This window comes from Suricata suricatta, chromosome 10 (assembly GCF_006229205.1).
Source record: "Suricata suricatta isolate VVHF042 chromosome 10, meerkat_22Aug2017_6uvM2_HiC, whole genome shotgun sequence".
In the NCBI taxonomy this organism is placed as follows: Eukaryota; Metazoa; Chordata; class Mammalia; order Carnivora; family Herpestidae; genus Suricata; species Suricata suricatta.
Genome location: NC_043709.1, coordinates 41,494,151 through 41,511,951, shown reverse-complemented (window position 1 = coordinate 41,511,951; position 17,801 = coordinate 41,494,151). Strand labels below are relative to the sequence as shown.

Here is a 17,801-nt window from a genome sequence, read left to right as displayed (position 1 = left end):
TTAATAGACTCTTAATCAACATCGAGCATTTTTAGACATAAGAAAGATTCTATTGATGCATAATAGGAAAGTGTTGGATTTGCCAACCTCATTTCTCTTTTTCATTTTACCCTTCCCTTAATCGTGATAGTTCCATAGCTTTTATAGGGTAAACTTACACATAACCCCACAATATAATGGAATGTTAGCTCTGTGTGTCATGCTGTCAAAACAGAAGTCCGTCACCCAAAAGTGAGACAGAAGTCGTCTTTAGAAGACAAGGCATTTACAAGAGGCTCAGTAAACACTAAACCGTGAGAAACTATGGCAGAGAAGATTATCTGTGACAAAAATAACAGTAAACTGTTCTGCTTCTCTGATCCTTAACCTTTACCATTATTAAAATGAAAACAAAACATATTTACCTCCAGAAGCACTGTGATGATTAAGTCAGAACGTATAAGTGAAAATTCAGTACTAGTCATAAAATGCCATATAAATATTGGATAGTATCACAGTTAATAATATTTCCATCTCAGAATTATAAGAAATTTAGGCAAGCAGAGCACTTAGAAGAGGAAAACACTGGCTATATGCCCAAGACTTGGATGAAAGTGAGAGCTATGTATGTTCATGAACCCTTGCATCCCACATTCCTTGTATTCTGTGTGAGCGTCTGCTTGGTACCATGAAGCATAAAAATAGGAAAGCCTGTTGAAAATTCCAAAACAAAGAGAGGAGCCAAGAAAAAAATATGAATAATTTAATCAGATAGGATTCATGTTTATCCCCAGCTTATTTGCCTTTTATTCTTCGTTTCAGTTTGTTACATATCCATCAGTTATCACCAAGGTTGTGCATGCACCTTGAAATGTTCACAAAAGGTCCACAATACAGGGGTTCATAATTAGGTTCTATGTTATATTCAGAATCCCAGGGGAGCTAATCGATTCTGGAAATATTGATTAAGCAAGATGAAGAATTCTTACAGTTTCAACTACAACAATTTTAAACAAGTACAAGTACAAGCTTCGGTTGCCACAAAACTCACAAAAAAGTAATTGATTGAAGAATATCTCTTTTATGCAAAATATACATTTTAAGATATAATTTGATTAATACTCTACTATATACTGACATTACTCCTTGATCATTTAATAAAAAAATACTCTCATTGCCAGAATTTTATTTTCTGTAATATTTATAATTGAGGTAACAATGACAAAACACTTAAACCATGAACAATGTTGGCGAGTTTTTTTAAAGTCATAATGATTCTCCAGAACCAAACAAATATGTGACTAAAACAGGTCAGTTTTGATAAATAGGCACTGAAAATTTCACAACAAAGACAAGCAGATAACATAAGCGGTTTATAAAAATATGATACGGTCGATGTTCATGAATTCAAATAACAAAGAAGAAATAAAGGAAAATAAGACACATCTATGCTACACCAATATCACTGCCTTGTATGATTCACAGCACGATCTACTGCAGGCCCAAGCGGGGCAGTTCACAGAAGGGTGGGCCTGACTCGAAGCTGCAGAGATGTTGATCATGAATTTGGCTTCCTTGGATGTGAGATGGCTGAGCTGTTGACCCATGCACACGTGTTGGTATTTACATTGTCTCATGGACCCCGGCCAGTCCACAGGCAGACCACTCAGATGGGGAGCACCAAATGAGTTCCAGCCACAGTTCTTTTCTAAGCTTTAGATGCCTCAGGAAGACGCAGGGACCTCTTCCGAGTGCGACCTGGTCACATCAGGGCACATTCAGCAGCAGAAGTCTGTTTCCAGTACAGTCCTTGGCATGGCTAAATTCCACTGTCCCTTTTTCAGCAGTCAAAAATCCATGATAAATTCTGTACCACACTGCAGTCAATAACAGCAGCACCAGACAGTATATTAATGCCTTCACCATAGAGCTATATGGAATTATAACTTTCTAAGGGTGGTATTATTAAAAGGATCACTGAATCTCCTAATATCAGCTGAGTACGTCTGGGTAAATACATTGCCGTACAACATCTCAGACATGCAGTTCATGCTTTAGGACTCAGAGATAGAGAGTAATAGATGTTAGGTGGCCAATAATAAAAATGACATTTATCTTCCTAACAAAAAATAAACATAAGAATTAAGGATTAACAACAGTCCCAAGGATATTGGATGCCTTAGTAATAATAATGTTTATCCCTCAATTTATAGTATGGCATTTTTCTTCCCTCATATGCCCAGTACACCAGATACACTATTGCTATTGCATTCATAGGGATGCTGTAGAAAGGATTTCTTCCACTTGGGCTGAATAAGACTCCCTAGGGGTTTTGCTGGAGTGTAGTGATGAATGCTGGCTGCTAGGTAGTAGAAACTGACACTGCAGCAAGCCACCAAATGTAATGGTGGTACTGCTGCTCAACTCCTGCTTATCCAAAAGGTTCACAGTACTGATTACGTAGGTAGTCTACAGGGCATCGTCCATTGATACACATAGCAGAGAGGCTGTTGTTCCAAATAGCAGAGAAGGCAGGGGGCAGGGGAGAAGACCCAGTACTAATATCATGAACATCTTATCAAGGCATTTCTGAGCTTCATGAAGACAGATGGCATATACATTGAAGACAGGGAGCTAAGACAGACAGACAGAACGCCGTACGGGACAAAGCACCTGATTCAACACTGCCTGAAAATCTGATTGATCCCGTGAGTCAGAAATTTAAGGCTGGTCAAAAAAAGCCTCGAGTGAAAACAATAATCTTTGATGTTTGCACAAAGTCAATAAATAAAAATAAAGGAAGGGGATGAAAAAAAGACACGAGAGCTTTGGGTGATGTTTGGCACTTTGCCTCTGAAAGTGATGACAAATCCTGGGATTAGAAAAATATATATATGATTCTAATACCAAGCAGCAATTCCTGGCTAAGCAATGCAAGCCTGGCCGCAGTTACCTTTCTCTCATGTTTTGTGCCTTCCCCCAGTCATTAAGTAAGAGCTCTGGCCTCAGCTTGCGTGTAACCAGTAATGACAACCTCTTTGCAGTTATCTGTGTGCAAACAACCAGAGACATTCAGAACTCCAATACAGCATTTTTGAAGAAAAGTAAATCAACCAAGAAATTAAACTGTTAAAAACAAATATTTCTTTCAAAGAGTAAGGTAAAAAAAAAAAAATGTCAAGGAGAAACTCACCCTCCCTGCCCCACAATTCAACATGCAGAACAGTCGACCAGTGCTTTCATATCAGCAGCATGGTTCGATGCAAGTACACATATCCTGAGCCATCCACGGTCCCCGAACTCTGCGACATTGCTTTCAGGTGATAGAGACAAGATGGTCCATGCAAATGAGCTGACCAAAGTCATGTCGTGTGCAATCAAGATAGGATCCCAAACATCTTCAAAATGGTTTGGAGTCACGAGAAATGAAGGTCCAATGAAATGACTGGCATTTGGAAGCACACTGTTTTAATTATATCTCCCTGAAGATATGTTTATGTATTAGCGTACTGGCCAATATCTGACACTACCTGTCATTTTATTGCGAAAAGAGACCAGGGCAATTAATATAGAGAAGTAGCACTACTTTAGATAATCTTTAAAGCCAGGATAAGATTTGTTAGCTACCCAAGTGGCATTTCTGACTTCAAATAGTAGTATCATGCAGGATTGAAACTGTATTTAATGGAGCCTGGAGTATCTCTACATTTACTTATTTCCATTTGGGGGTAAACAGTACTCGAATTCATACAATTTAGCCGACTGATGCAGTTTGGTTTACAAAATAGATGGGATGGGAGACCGAGGGCGCCTCAGAGGACAAGGAGAGTTGTAGGGTGATGTTACTGGAGACAGCCTCAGAGCATTGCCTGCCAAGCCCGCTATGTTGTTTAAGCTTCGGGATTTTTCATATCCTTTTATGAAAAAATGCACAGACATCAGTTGAATTCAACCAGAAAATAGACACAGACAAACAATACCATGCAGGATAATCAAAAGTGCTATTTTGAGTTCAAGGAAAAAAAAATTTTTTTACAAAGAATTCAATATTGAGACAATTTATAACTTAAAAAATAAAGCTCCCTGTAGCTGTCATTCCCAAGAGATTAAATCACAACTTACAGTTGTAATCCTCACGATTTATTCTTTCCCAGACTATCGTTTGTATTGATGTAATTTTGGTATATAAAATACTAGGAATCTTTTAAGAATTAGGCAAAGCAACTTAAGTAAGATATAAACTTGGCTAATATTTTTAAATTTCAGAATGTGTTTCCAAAAAAAAAACCCCAAATGGGCTATTTTTCTTTTCATTTTTTATTGTTTACTAAGCTAATAAGCATGATCAACCTTAAGTGGACAACTCTTTTTCCAGCATATTTAATTATAGTGTTAAAAGGATGGCATCTTAAATAATGGCATTTCATGGCATTATCTAGGTGATGTAGAATGAATGCCCATTTCTAATTCCCTGGGTTAAAAAAGTAAAGAGAAAAGGAAGGAAATGAAATATGAGTTGAGTCATAATTTCAGTGAATTACAGTCTGAACTTTATTATATGATGTTTTCACTTAGCTCTCCACTGCCAGGGATTGAGAACCATTTGACTGTAACTCACTTTTTCTTTCTAGGATCTTGCATTCTAATCATCTCTCTGTGGTAGTCATGGACTTACAGAATCAAAGATCCTCCTCACAAACTTCACCCCACAAACTTCCTTAGCCACTCAAGCAACATCCTCATCAAAGCCACCTTTGGGAGGATTCATATGTTGTAGCATTATTTATTAAAAAAGTAGAGGCAGTTCAGTGGGGTGGTTAGTGCTATGTAAAGTTAGAAGTGAACTGTCTTAAAATCAGGACAACTATTGATTGGAAAAGTAGTCAAGAAATAAATGTAGGAGTCAGGCAAAAGAAAAAGTAGTCAGGAAATAAATGTCCTGACAGATCCACAGAAAAAAGCGTTGTCGACCAGGAAAATGAAATCTCTCAGTCAGAGCTGAGCAAGCGGACACAACGTCACTAAACTTTGTGGATTCCTTAGACTCTGGACACATTCCTTAGGCTCTGAGTAGCCCTCCGTGGGCATGATGACTATATCAGAAAGAAAATGGGCCTTTTGCATTTCCCTATGTTCCTTTCAGGTACTTCTTTTCTTAATTCTTTATTTTCATGGAACTTCTGGGGAAGAAGCTAATACTGTCTCTCCTCCCTTCACTAGAATAGAAGAAACATTTTCAGCGAGTTAGTGATTATTTGATTTTTCAGCAGCCAGTACAAGAATGGACAGAGACTATAATAACTGCTCTACTGCAGGTGAAGCTGGACTGAACAAAGACGTCCATCCCATGCACACACACAGAAACGTTCAGCAGGCCAGAGGTCTTCTATGAGGTTTTGTAGATGGAAATTTGTGCGCTCCATTAACTATGGTAGAGTTCTTAGGACATCCTTTGTGCTAATGAGAGGATTATCTGCCAATAAGTTTTGTTGTATTTAGAGCTATAAAACGTGGGAGGCAATATATATTTCATTCTCTTCCAGTGGATGATGGAATACTTAAGAGGATGTCTGAAATAATTAAAAAAGAATTGCAGATAATTTGTCCCTACAAAGGGACCTCCAGGTGCCTCAAAAGCTAGTCCTGGGACTGCTCTTCTGTAAAGAGATTGGAAGTATAACTTTGGGAATTATAGGAAGAATAATTTATCCTAGCTGACCATGTAATCTCCCTACAGGACCTCCAAAAACATAAAAATTTACTTAACAGTTTTATATTAATCACTCTAGTTATATGTAAATCTTGGTTGCCATTCTTAATGTTTAATTATATTGAATTACCATTTTTAACACAAATATTATCTATTCTGTTTATAAGTCCTTTTACTTTTAATAACTATAATTTCAGTGTTAATTTGAAAAGACTTCCCTTCTAATTCAATAACAAGTATTTAGTAAAATTATATGTTATTCATTGAATATATACTTTTTTACTCTGCAGGTTCATTTCTGATACAAAATTTGATAAGGTTTTGTTTAATCAAGCTTCATTGAGTGGCATGATTAAAAATATAATTCATGAAAATAAACAATATTGAACTTACTTGGAATTGGCATCTAAATACAAATTATATGGTTTAGCATGTGCTTATTTGGTGAAAAATTGAAACTGCTTAGCCATGTACTATCAATGGGTATGCTTTTGTGTATATAATATGATTTCTTAAAAACTACTGCTTAAATAAAAACATAGGTTATTGGGAGTTAACTCTTACAAGGAATCCATAAGTTTTCTTAATGTATGCTCAAGTATATTCATATTTGTTGGTAGAAAAAGAACAGTGGGAATCTGGTCATTTCTTTTCATCTATATAGGGGAGAATTTTCAAATTTTAAAATCAAATCAGTTGAGAGACCAAATTGAAAGATCAAAAAGGGATCATATAGGAAATAAATGCCTGAATAAGAGTAATAGGAGAACTCTATAATCTACATAAAAAGAAATGAGAGAAGAAATGAATAGATTCCTGATCAACGTGGTAAGACAGCACACTAAGAAACTCCAGGGAAGTTAGCTAAAAATGTCACAAGGCTTGGGAGAAAAAAAAAAACACAAAAGTGTAAAAAAAAAAACCAGGCAAGAATGAAAAAAGAATTTTAATATGGTGAGAAATGACAAAGAATAAAAGCCCATAGATGAATTTTCAAAGATGTGTTCATTGAGAGAATTTTGTCTTTGTTAAATAGAATTCCATGTATAACTTTTCCATATAAGCTAAATATCTTATTAATTGCTTTGCTCATGAAACTTTGCCATTTTACAGAAAAATTCTGTATTTGCATAGTGTTTTATAATTTGCAAAGTATTTTTTCATATGTGATCTCCTTTGATGGTTTAAAATTCAAATACTGCCTGACAGCAGAAGGAAAAAAATTTAGTTACTTTAGTATAAATACTGCATGTGATACTTTATTATATGACGACCAAAATGTGTATAAATGTAACCACACATTACATATAAATACACATATACATATATATACATATATACATATATATATACACATATATAGTGGGTTAAGATATGTAATGTACTTAAAATATAATGTTCTATGCAATAAATTATTAGCTATATATTATCATTAGCTAATGTATGTATATACATTTTGCTGAACTATGATACGATATTAACTATCTTCATAAAATATTTAAAAATTGCTCTAGCACTTAATATTTAAATGTAAAATAGCAAACAATCAAACATTTTCAAATATTGAAATACATTTTAGTGCAAAGAATAGATGCAGAGGAATGGAAGTAACTGAAATGAAGAAGTATTTAAAATATTACATACTGAAGAAATAAAAGAAGAATCTGTCTTCTCTTTTGAGATCAAAGGCATAGAGACAGACAAGACAATACAAAGCGTTCAGAAGCAATGAAAGAAAAGTACAATATGGGTAATGAGACATTTCAAGGAGAGAAGACATCACAAAATATTTAAGGCTTAAAATGTTAACGTATTCAATTGGGAGAAACTGCAATGAATAGCGAAAAGTGCAGAATTTTTAAAACACAGTTATGAAAGTTTTGGAGATTGGCTTTTCATTCAAATTCAATACATTGCATAAGAAATTATTATGGTTCTTTCCCTATCCTGTCAACAAATGGAGAAATCGAACCATGGCAATAAAGCAAATGGAATTATCAAAGTAGGAGTAATCAAAGAGCATATCAGCCCTTGGACAAGGGTAGGCAATGTCACAAAATTTCTTAAGGAGGGGGGAAAGGGTCAAAATTGTCCTGAGTTCTGGAAAGTTTACTCAAAACAAAACCAAAAAACAGCACCTAAGGAATGGTCGGAGACAGTGGCATAATCTAGAAAATTGGAAGCGCATGATGGGGTGGTGCTTCAATACTGAGCTATTCCTTGGCCAAGATGCCTCCCTACAAAATATACTCATTCAACAAATGTTTACTGAGTATCTTCTGTGTGCAAGGCACAGTTCAATGTGGGTTGAAAATAGTAACAAACTTAAAATTATTAGTATTACCTTGAAGAGAAATTCTGTAGCACATTTTATAAATATATAAGTAGCTTTTAAGTGATTGGGTATACTGTTTTATATGGCCAGGGATGTTATTATATCTTTTTGATCTTCTGACATTCAGATAAATCATGGCAAAGACTGCCCAAATACATGATAAGAGATTTAATTAGAGAATGTTTAAAGCTTTTGTTTGAAAAAAAGCCTTACTGTTTCATCAATTACTTATCAAATATATGCATAGAGCCAGTTAGTGAGTTTTATTACTTGTAGTTTAAAAGATAAATTTTAAAGACTGTTGAGTATTTTATATTAAAATAATTAGATGAGCAACTAATGTTTTAAATGACTCATTACAATTCTTCCCATAGACAAATGGAAAACTAAAACATGAAAGAAGAAAGAAAGAAAGAAAGAAAGAAAGAAAGAAAGAAAGAAAGAAAGAAAGAAAGAAAGAAAGAAAGAAAGAAAGAAAGAAAGAAAAAGAAAGGAAGGAAGGAAGGAAGAAAAAGGAAGGAAGGAAGGAAGGAAGGAAAGAAGGAAGAAAGGAAAGAAGGAAAGAAAGAAGGAAGGGAGGTAGGAAGGAAGGAAGGAAGGAAGGAAGGAAGGAAGGAAGGAAGGAAAGAAGGAAGAAAGGAAAGAAGGAAAGAAAGAAGGAAGGGAGGTAGGAAGGAAGGAAGGAAGGTAGGAAGGAAGGAAGGAAGAAGGATGAAAAACCTTTCAGATATGACAGTCAAGTGTGCTATTATGATATGTATTTTAAATGTCTATAGTGAGAAAAGAGATGATGAGGAATGTGAAACAACACTGCATGCAGTCTTTCCTAGAAAATGACAAAAGAGCATTTATATCACTCCATATATTTGTAGCACTTAATTTCTAAGTCACCTGTTAGGATCTGATTAAATGCATGCCTACCTTTCCTGATCCCTCCATCAGAAGCACACGTGTAATCACCTGTCGTCAGTAGGAAACATGTTTCCCCTCTTCTGTTTTTGTCTCTGGTACTAGAGCGTCTGATGGGGAGCCTTTCTGGGGGTGATAATGGCGGCTCACTTCCTGTACTGTCGTCACCTGATAACACTGGTCACAGCACCGTGCCCGTGGACAGACAGTGATGGATGAGGAAATGAGACGGTACAAAGAGTTTACACTGAATGTCCATAGTACAGTCACTCCATATACAGAACACAGTAATCACATCATGGCGAGAAAAAGGATTTTCATCACTCATTACAAAAATTTACATGGAGCAAATGGAAATGTATTGAAAAGGAGGGAAATGTTCTTTGGAAAGTTTTAATTCCATTTTGGATTCCATCTACTAGGAAACTGACTTTCACAGAACTAATATGAACTCAAAACAAGTGTGATAATGAAGTAGCACACACATTAATATCTTAAGATTTTTGACATGCTTTCTAGTTACTGTGAATAGGAATCTTTAGAAGTGGAGCCTATTTAAGGAAAAACTCCTAGGTACATATTTGTCTTTGGAGTTCTTTAAAACACAGGCTTCTCATATTTGCTGAAAGTAATATCCCCTAAAATACTGATAAAAATAATCCAAAATCTCACCAGGTTCTCCTTTTTGAAGTGAAAAAAAATTTTTTGAGCATAACGATGGAATAAGATTAACTTCTCCAAATGCCCTTGAAACAACTGTTTACTTCCATATGCTTGCCAAAGACGTTTACATCCCATTGGCCTAGATGCCAGCCTGTTATAACAATATTTACCCAGCTGAGAGTCTGTCCTCTTTTTCCATGTCCTTCATAAGGACTCTACATAGATGCTCTGAGAACAGTCTGATGAGACCAACATCAACTAACCTCCACTATTCATAAAGACATTCTTGGCCCAACAGTTTTCAGATATATTGACAGAATCTGCAATATTCTGTGTACTATAGGAACAAAAGAACTTTTATGAATAAAATCTTTAAAAAAAGCAGTTTGGTTCCAGCCACATTTTCCCCCCATTTACTTCACAAAAACTTCTGGAAGCTAATGAAGAAACCCACGGAAGTGTTACTTGCCTTGTTTGTTTGTTTGTTAGTTTATTTCTTGTGTAATTGGTGTTATTTCTAAATTATGCAAAAGAATTCACATGAGATTATCATAAACCTTTTTTTTTTTTTTACAAGAAAAAGATTAAGTGGATCTAAGTTACAGGAATGCCCATATCTTAAATTTTCAGTGGGCTGAAAGCTAACTAAATTGCTTAACCTACAAGATATTTCATCTGTACCATACACAGTAAACTAGAGAGGACGCTACGGCCTATCAGTTTAGCAAAATGAATATCAATTTACAGTCAATGTCCTCTAGATTATTTATGGCAATAGAGAGGTGTAGGGATTGAGCAGTGTATCACCCAAAATTCATCTTGGGAGGGAACAGAGTGTCCAATGTGCATAAAAAAGGAAATCCACAGGGAAATTCAACTGTGCCATTGATTAGACAAAGCAGATCCTCTATCTCCAGAATAATGGTGAGTTTTTTATATTACATAGCATCTTGCCCAATCTAAAGGGATTATATTGGATATCCTACCTAAGTTAACAATCATTAAAATGTAATCAACCCTCCAGAATATTACTAGGGACAACGTGTAGTATCAAAAAGGCTATCTTCCATATCACCTTTTTGGTGTTCAGTCTTTTGAAATATAAGTATCCATTCTTTTTAAGTAACGGCTTCTTGTGAATTAGGTTGAGATGCATGGCCCCATGTGGCAGAGATAAAACTGAGACAAACACACCAAGCCAAATGATATGGAAATCAACATTTTGAGAATGAAAAATGGAAAATGGCCAATATCATACCATCACATCGTGCAGGGGAACAAAGAAACATTGGCACAAGAGCAACAAACAGGCAAAAGAAAATATTGGCACCATCAGCAGAGGGCATTCCCACTAAAGCAGGAAAACTCTATAGACCAGCTATGCAGGCTTCTACTTGGAACCTACTGAGAAAAGCTACAGGCCACAGTCTAGCTATCTACAAGCCTGATACAAACGCATGTTTTGTGAAGGGGTAAAACTGAAAACTCATGAACGTTTACAGAGAATGAAAATGGTTGCCTTCTACCTAAGGGACATACTGGTCTATAAAGTATTTAATGGCATGCATTTGAAATTGTGCCTTACCTGATCGGTTATGTTCCAGAAGTCGATTGTCTTTGCCCAGACACGTATCACCCTGTGTGCTATTGCAGGCCATATTTAATTCTGTCTTGCAAAAAGTAGGTGAGCTTGCCTGAGGGGCAGGAGGGATGTGCTTCTTTCTTTTCCTCGGAAGTTTCTGCTTCGCCATTGCCAAGGAGTAGTACATTCCAAAGTTGTTGACAATGACAGGCACTGGCATGGCTATTGTCAGCACTCCAGCCAGGGCACACAGGGCTCCCACCAGCATCCCTGACCATGTCTGGGGGTACATATCCCCATAGCCCAAGGTAGTCATGGTCACTACAGCCCACCAGAAGCCGATTGGAATGTTTTTAAACTGCGTGTGCTCACTAGCAGAAGGGTCGTTAGGTTGAGCTCCTACTCTCTCAGCATAGTAGATCATAGTAGCAAATATCAAAACTCCTAGAGCCAGGAAGATTATCAGCAGCAAAAATTCATTAGTACTAGCTCGAAGAGTGTGTCCAAGCACCCTCAGACCCACAAAATGGCGGGTGAGCTTGAAGATTCTCAGGATCCTCACAAATCTTACCACCCTGAGGAAGCCAAGTACATCTTTAGCAGCTTTGGATGACAGCCCACTGAGTCCCACCTCTAAGTAGAAGGGTAGGATGGCCACAAAGTCAATGATATTCAAGAGATTTTTGACGAATTCAAGTTTATTAGGGGAAAAAATGATACGGACTAAAAATTCAAAAGTAAACCATACCACACACACTCCTTCTACATACGTCAAGGCAGGATCCGTTTCGATTTCATATTGCAGAACAACGCTTGAGCCATTGATGACTGGTTCTGTCTTGTTCTTAACAATATTGAAAGCTTCATGTGTCTCCAGGCAAAAGGTTGTGATTGAAACCAGGATGAAGAATAAAGAAGCAAAAGCAATAAACTGTAGGGGGGTGTGGGGAGAAATAAAAAAAGAAACAAAGAGAGAATGATCTGAACTATAATATACTTTGACCAAATCTAAGAGCATCGATCCCTGTAGATGAAAAAAAATAAAATGTATTTGGAGATCTTGGAGAATTTGCTTGGATGTTACTCAAGTGAAAGAAGAGATGTGTAGGTATCATTAATTAGAGTTGCACACATGTTGTGTTTCAAGTTCTGTTTTCTGTTTATATAGGCAAAAACTTTTGCTTTATGTTGGAAAATGATTTCTTGACTCTTTTGTATAAAAATATTCCTGTTAAGAAAGCATAAAAATCAATCCAAAACACTGTTAAAGGGCAACAGACTGAAAAAAATAATAAATGTAGACTGTGGTTCCAGATATTATTTCTGATCCTAGAAATCATCATGTATTAGGTCAAGTTTTATATTTATAAATATAAGGTACAGTTCATACTGATGGAAATTTGCAAGCCATCTAAATTTAACTGTAGGTTTTTAGCTATAAATAAAATGCTCAAATTGTCATGAGGTACGGACATAAAAAAAATATTTTTGATCTATGTTACAGTTAAATTTTATCAGCTTAAGGTGGAGACTTATCCAAAAGAACAAATCTAGCGAAGATGAATAGGCAACAAGACTGAAGAGAGAGAAAAGTTAGAGCAAATTAAAATACAATTTTTTTTCTCACCTGAAAAAGAACCCTATGTGTTAGAGTAGCATGCAATAAAATTTCAGGGTATTTTCTTACTCAACTTTTGAGTTCATTTCTTTAGTCCCTAATATGTGAAGACATGCACCTACTATTACACAATAATAATAATAAAATCTTACTAGTGCCAGACATTCATAAAAACAAATTATGTAATTAACTCATATCCATACTCATAACAAACAATACTACTACCATCATATTTTACAGTTCCGCAATATTAGCACAGAGTTTCAGCTACTTTTCCAAGACATAAGATAATGAAGTGATAGACCTAATACACTAACCTGATAAGTTTTGCTTCCAATTGTTTTGTTAACTACCAAACTCTCACACGTTGAATACAAATGTGTTGAAAGAGTTAATTATGTTGGGATCACATATTTCTTAATATTCAAGCTCTGAGAACTTAACATCCAGTTGTCTGAGTGAACGGGACTGTGGCCGTCAGTACCAGATGCTTTCAAAGAAGCTGGCAGAGTTCTAGAGCTCTCTGATAATGTCCTCAGACTTAGCGTGTAATGAGCGCCAAGACAGTGCCCCTAAAACATCCAAGTTAATTAATTATGTAGGAACAAGAGTTCACCATTCAAGTGGAAGGTAGCCTTTCTTGGAAATATTGGGGTATATCCAAATCCCAAAACTGTCCCCTAATATTTATTCTTCCCCTATATCATTGAAAAGATCTAAGTTTTGAGAAGAGATTGAAACTACCTCTTTTTTTTTTCCTGGTTGAGTTTCAATGTAAGACACATACAAAAGGACTTAAAAAAAATCTTAGGATGGCAACTATCTGCCTTAAAGAACCACCTCAAATTCTGAAATTATTTCTATGCAGTGGAACAGTTGATACGTAATATACACATATAGAATTATAAAGCATGCCATTTTCATGGTTTTGCCTTATTCCCCCGTGCATATCATCCAGTTTCCCTTGGTTTTGAAATCATGGTTTCACCAATATCTTTTCCCAGACATAAAGCATAACACTAACATGTTTTCACACAGCTTTCCCTTTCCCCAAATAAATATACAGTTCTGAATCAACTACTTGTTGCAGCAGTATCACTAAGACCCTCTAGATGCTTTAGAAGACGGCATCTTTTGGGGGCACCTGGGTGGCTCAGTTGGTTAAGCGTCCGACTTCTGCTCAGGTCATGATCTCATGGTTTGCGGGTTCGAGCCCCACATCAGGCTTTGTGCTGACAGCTATCTCAGAGCCTGGAGCCTGTCTTCAGATCCTGTGACTCCTTCTCTCTTTGACTCTCCCCTGCTCATGCTGTCTCTTTCTCTCTCTCTCTCTCTCTCAAAAATAAATAAAAACATTAAAAAAGAAGAAGAAGAAGACGGTATCTTTCAGAGGAAAAATCAACCATCCCTGATGCAAGCATTACTTCTTAATGTGATCACAATTTTATCTATAGATTTGAGATTCACGTTTGTTTCTGATTCCCCCTGAAATCTTTTGTCATTAGAGCCCTGCTGGTATGTGTATATTGACACCTGCACCAAGCCACTCCCCACATGTTCCCCCATTCACATCTAGTCTCCAATATTTCAGGTGAAGTGTCAAAAGTTTTAGTGCGCACATTCAATCTACGAGGCAGGTAGACAATATAAGGCAGTTAAAGCAAACTGCAATTTTATTTTATGCTTCTAGTGCTCCTCAGTCAGCCCTTTTTCAGTTAACTTTGCAGTCTCAAACTCTCTCCGCTTACATTCAGGTGAATTGAGTGAGACTTCCCAACACTCCTCTGTCAAAATCTGTCCTAGCTTCCCAGCCTACCTCCCAAACAACAAAGACAGTTTCCAAGGGTACTCTGAACAAAACACTGGGCCCTTTTATGAGGGAACATTATGAGGGAACATTACTCCTCGTTCATTCATTCAAGTATGAATTAGGTGCCTCTCTGTGCCAGGCCACAGGGCTACGGCTTCAATTTAACAAGAAGTTAACAAAACACAATCCCTGTGTTTGAGGAATTCATAATCTATTAAGGACACAGCATTAAATAATCAACCATGCAAAAATTATATAATTACAATTGTGATAAATGCAATGAAGGATAGAAAGACTCAAAAACAGGGCTTTATGTAGACTGAGGGGTCATAGAAACCTCTGACAAAATATCAATAGACTGAAATTTGAGGGATAAATGAAGCTAACCTGATGGAAAGGGAAAACCTGTATATAACACAGTAGGAAAGTTTAACAAAATGTCTGGACTTTTTCAATCTCTCTTTCTCAAATGATGTCTTTCCTGTAACACCACAGGAGCAGAAGGCTTTCCAAATCTGCCTCTTTTGCACAGATTGTGATGATTAAAGCCCAAGCTAGCACAGAGGACCTGACTTTATAAAGGTTAACCTTTTTTCCTAAAGAGTTTCAAATACACTAGAAATATTACTGAGGTTTCAAAATGAGGCTGTAAGGAGACTTTAGGGCAATTTGGTTGCTGGTGGTCCTCCTTTGGACTTGCTGGCTTATTGGGAAAACTTTAGAATTCACTTGTCTTAGGGGCATCTGGGTGGCTCAGTCAGTTAAGCGTCCGGCTTCGGCTCAGGTCATGATCTCATGGTTCGTGGGTTCGAGCCCCACGTCAGGCTCTGTGTTGACAGCTCAGAGCCTGGAGCCTGCTTCGGATTCTGTGTCTCCCTCTCTCTCTGCCCCTCCCCTGCCTGCACTCTGTTTCTCTCTGTATCAATAATAAAAATGCCTCACTTAATCTTTAAAAAGAATAAAAGAATTCCCTTGTCTTAAATTATTGTAAAAGCCCCATTGTTTGGGATGAAGTAAAAATACAAGATTTATGTTAAAGTGGTTTTTAATTTAAAGTACTATGCAAATACTATAAATCATTATTATTTATATTTTAGTATAACTTAAAAAATATAATTATTATCTCAATAAGAACTATTAGAACTTGATGCTTATGCTCATTAAATGAGCTATTATGTTGTCAGGAAAAGGACAGCAGAGTCCTTTTGGTGGCTGGAATGTAAGTAATATGAATCACTTTGTTAAATTACTCATTTTTATTACCCACCCACAGAAGACATGAATAGACACTTTTCTAAAGAAGACATTCAGGTGGCTAAGAGACACCTGCAAAGATGCTCAACATAACTCTTCATCAGGAAATACAACTCCAAACCATAATGAGATACTGACCACACACCTGTCAGAATGGTTAAAACTAACAACACAAGAAACAACAGGTGTTGGCAAGGATGTGGAGACAAGGGAACTCTTCTGCACTGCGGGTGGGAATGCAAACTGGTGCAGCCACTCTGGAGAACAGTATGGAGGGTACTCAAAAAAGTAAAAGTAGAACTACCTTATGATCCAACAATTGCAATAGTAGGTATTTACCCAAAGGATACAAAAATAATTTGGGGGGGTACATGTTTATAGCAGCATTATTAACACTAGACAAACTATGGAGGGAGCCCAAATGTCTATCAACTGACCAATGGATAAAGAAGATGTGGTATATAATATAACACACACACACACACACACACACACACACACACACACACTAGAATATTACTCCGCCATCAAAATGAACGAAATCTTTTCATTTGCAGTGACATGGACGGAGCTAGAATGTATTAGGCTAAGAGAAATAAGCCAATCAGAGAAAGACAAATACCATATGATTTCACTCATATGCGGAATTTAAGAAACAAAACAGATGAACATATGGGAAGGGGGAAATTAAATTATTGTAAAACCCCCATTGTTTGGGATGAAGTAAAAATACAAGATATATGTTAAAGCGGTTTTTAATTTAAAGTACTATGCAAACACTATAAATCATTATTATTTATATTTTAGTATAATTTAAAAATATATAATTATTACTATTGTGCCTGTTTGTGTGTGTGTGTGTCTTTGTGTGTGAGTTGTGACATAATTCTGGCTTCTACACAAATATTGGTGAAGAAACAAAGCGATTGAACAGCTTCTATATACACAATTCTGAGACACAAAACTTTGAAAGCCAAAAGTTGTTGGTATTTTTACAAATTGCTTGAAACTTGAATTTATCAATATTAATCAATTATCAATTAGCATTATTTAAAGAACTACATCATGGTTTTGTATTTTTATTATTCTTCATTGTAATTTTTATAGCTATGTATATCTTTAGTTTTTAAGGACTTTGTAATTCTGCCATGGTGTGATAATAGTATATAAGAGGAAAATAAAAAAGAGTATAATAAAGATACAAACTATCACTGTGGGAAAGAGATATTCATTTCAGAAGTAGATGATTGTTATGCTTTAAAAAAAACAAGTTAGGCTATTTTTTATTTATAAAGGCTAAAGACACTAGGAATGGTCTAGAATGGGAAGGTCATAACAGAGAACCAAAGAATTCTTCATAATAACATGGTGGGAAACTGAAAGTTGTCTTCTGCCAACTTAAAAGTGGGGAAGTTGGAAGAAAGTTGAAATCCAGAGAGAAAGAAGCAGGAAAGGTCTCTGAGGAGGAGGAAAGTCGCATTATGGGAAGGAGAGAGCAAGTGAGAGATGGGTGGGCCATGCAGCAGCAGAACTTTGGGACACGGGTGGAGATCACCAAATCTTAAGAAGTTGTTTGCTCTGCTATGCCTTCAGCAAAAGACGGTTGTACAAAAGAACCTGGTGTTGATGGGGCTTTGAGTGATGAAGGGATGAGGCTATGGTAAGACAAAAAGAGGGGAACAGTCAACCATGGGTATAAGATAAGGTGAGGTTCCAAAACATAGGCGAGTATTAAATAGGAGTAAAAGGTAATCAGGAGAAATTTAGCCCTTGTGAGAGATATAGGGAGAGAAAGATCTCCCCATGTAATGAAGGATAAAATATCAGTTTACTGGGAACTTAGTTTGAGTATCAGATGAAAAGGTGACCCCAAAAGCCTTGAATACCTAGAATCATCTGGAGGTGGCACTTGGAATCCATTATCAAGGAATTTGTACACTT

At 36.3% G+C, this 17,801-nt stretch overlaps 1 protein-coding gene across 12 annotated transcripts in view; it reads right to left on the bottom strand.

Moving 5' to 3' along the window:
- Positions 1–727: 727 nt before the first annotated feature.
- The window catches only part of KCNC2 (potassium voltage-gated channel subfamily C member 2), a 185,875-nt gene continuing 168,801 nt past the window's right edge, over positions 728–17,801 (bottom strand). For 4 of the 12 annotated variants that reach the window (XM_029955023.1, XM_029955022.1, XM_029955025.1 and 1 more), the window contains exons 3-5: positions 11,182–12,109; positions 8,946–9,110; positions 3,138–3,893 (exon numbers count right to left, since the gene is read on the bottom strand). In XM_029955023.1, the coding sequence (XP_029810883.1) occupies positions 3,757–3,893; positions 8,946–9,110; positions 11,182–12,109 (1,230 nt within the window). In that variant the 3' untranslated portion in view covers positions 3,138–3,756. Of the gene's footprint in view, positions 1,857–2,932; positions 3,028–3,137; positions 3,894–8,945; positions 9,111–10,671; positions 10,776–11,181; positions 12,110–17,801 lie in introns of those variants that run through there. The other 8 variants (XM_029955030.1, XM_029955028.1, XM_029955031.1 and 5 more) reach the window with 8 other exon arrangements.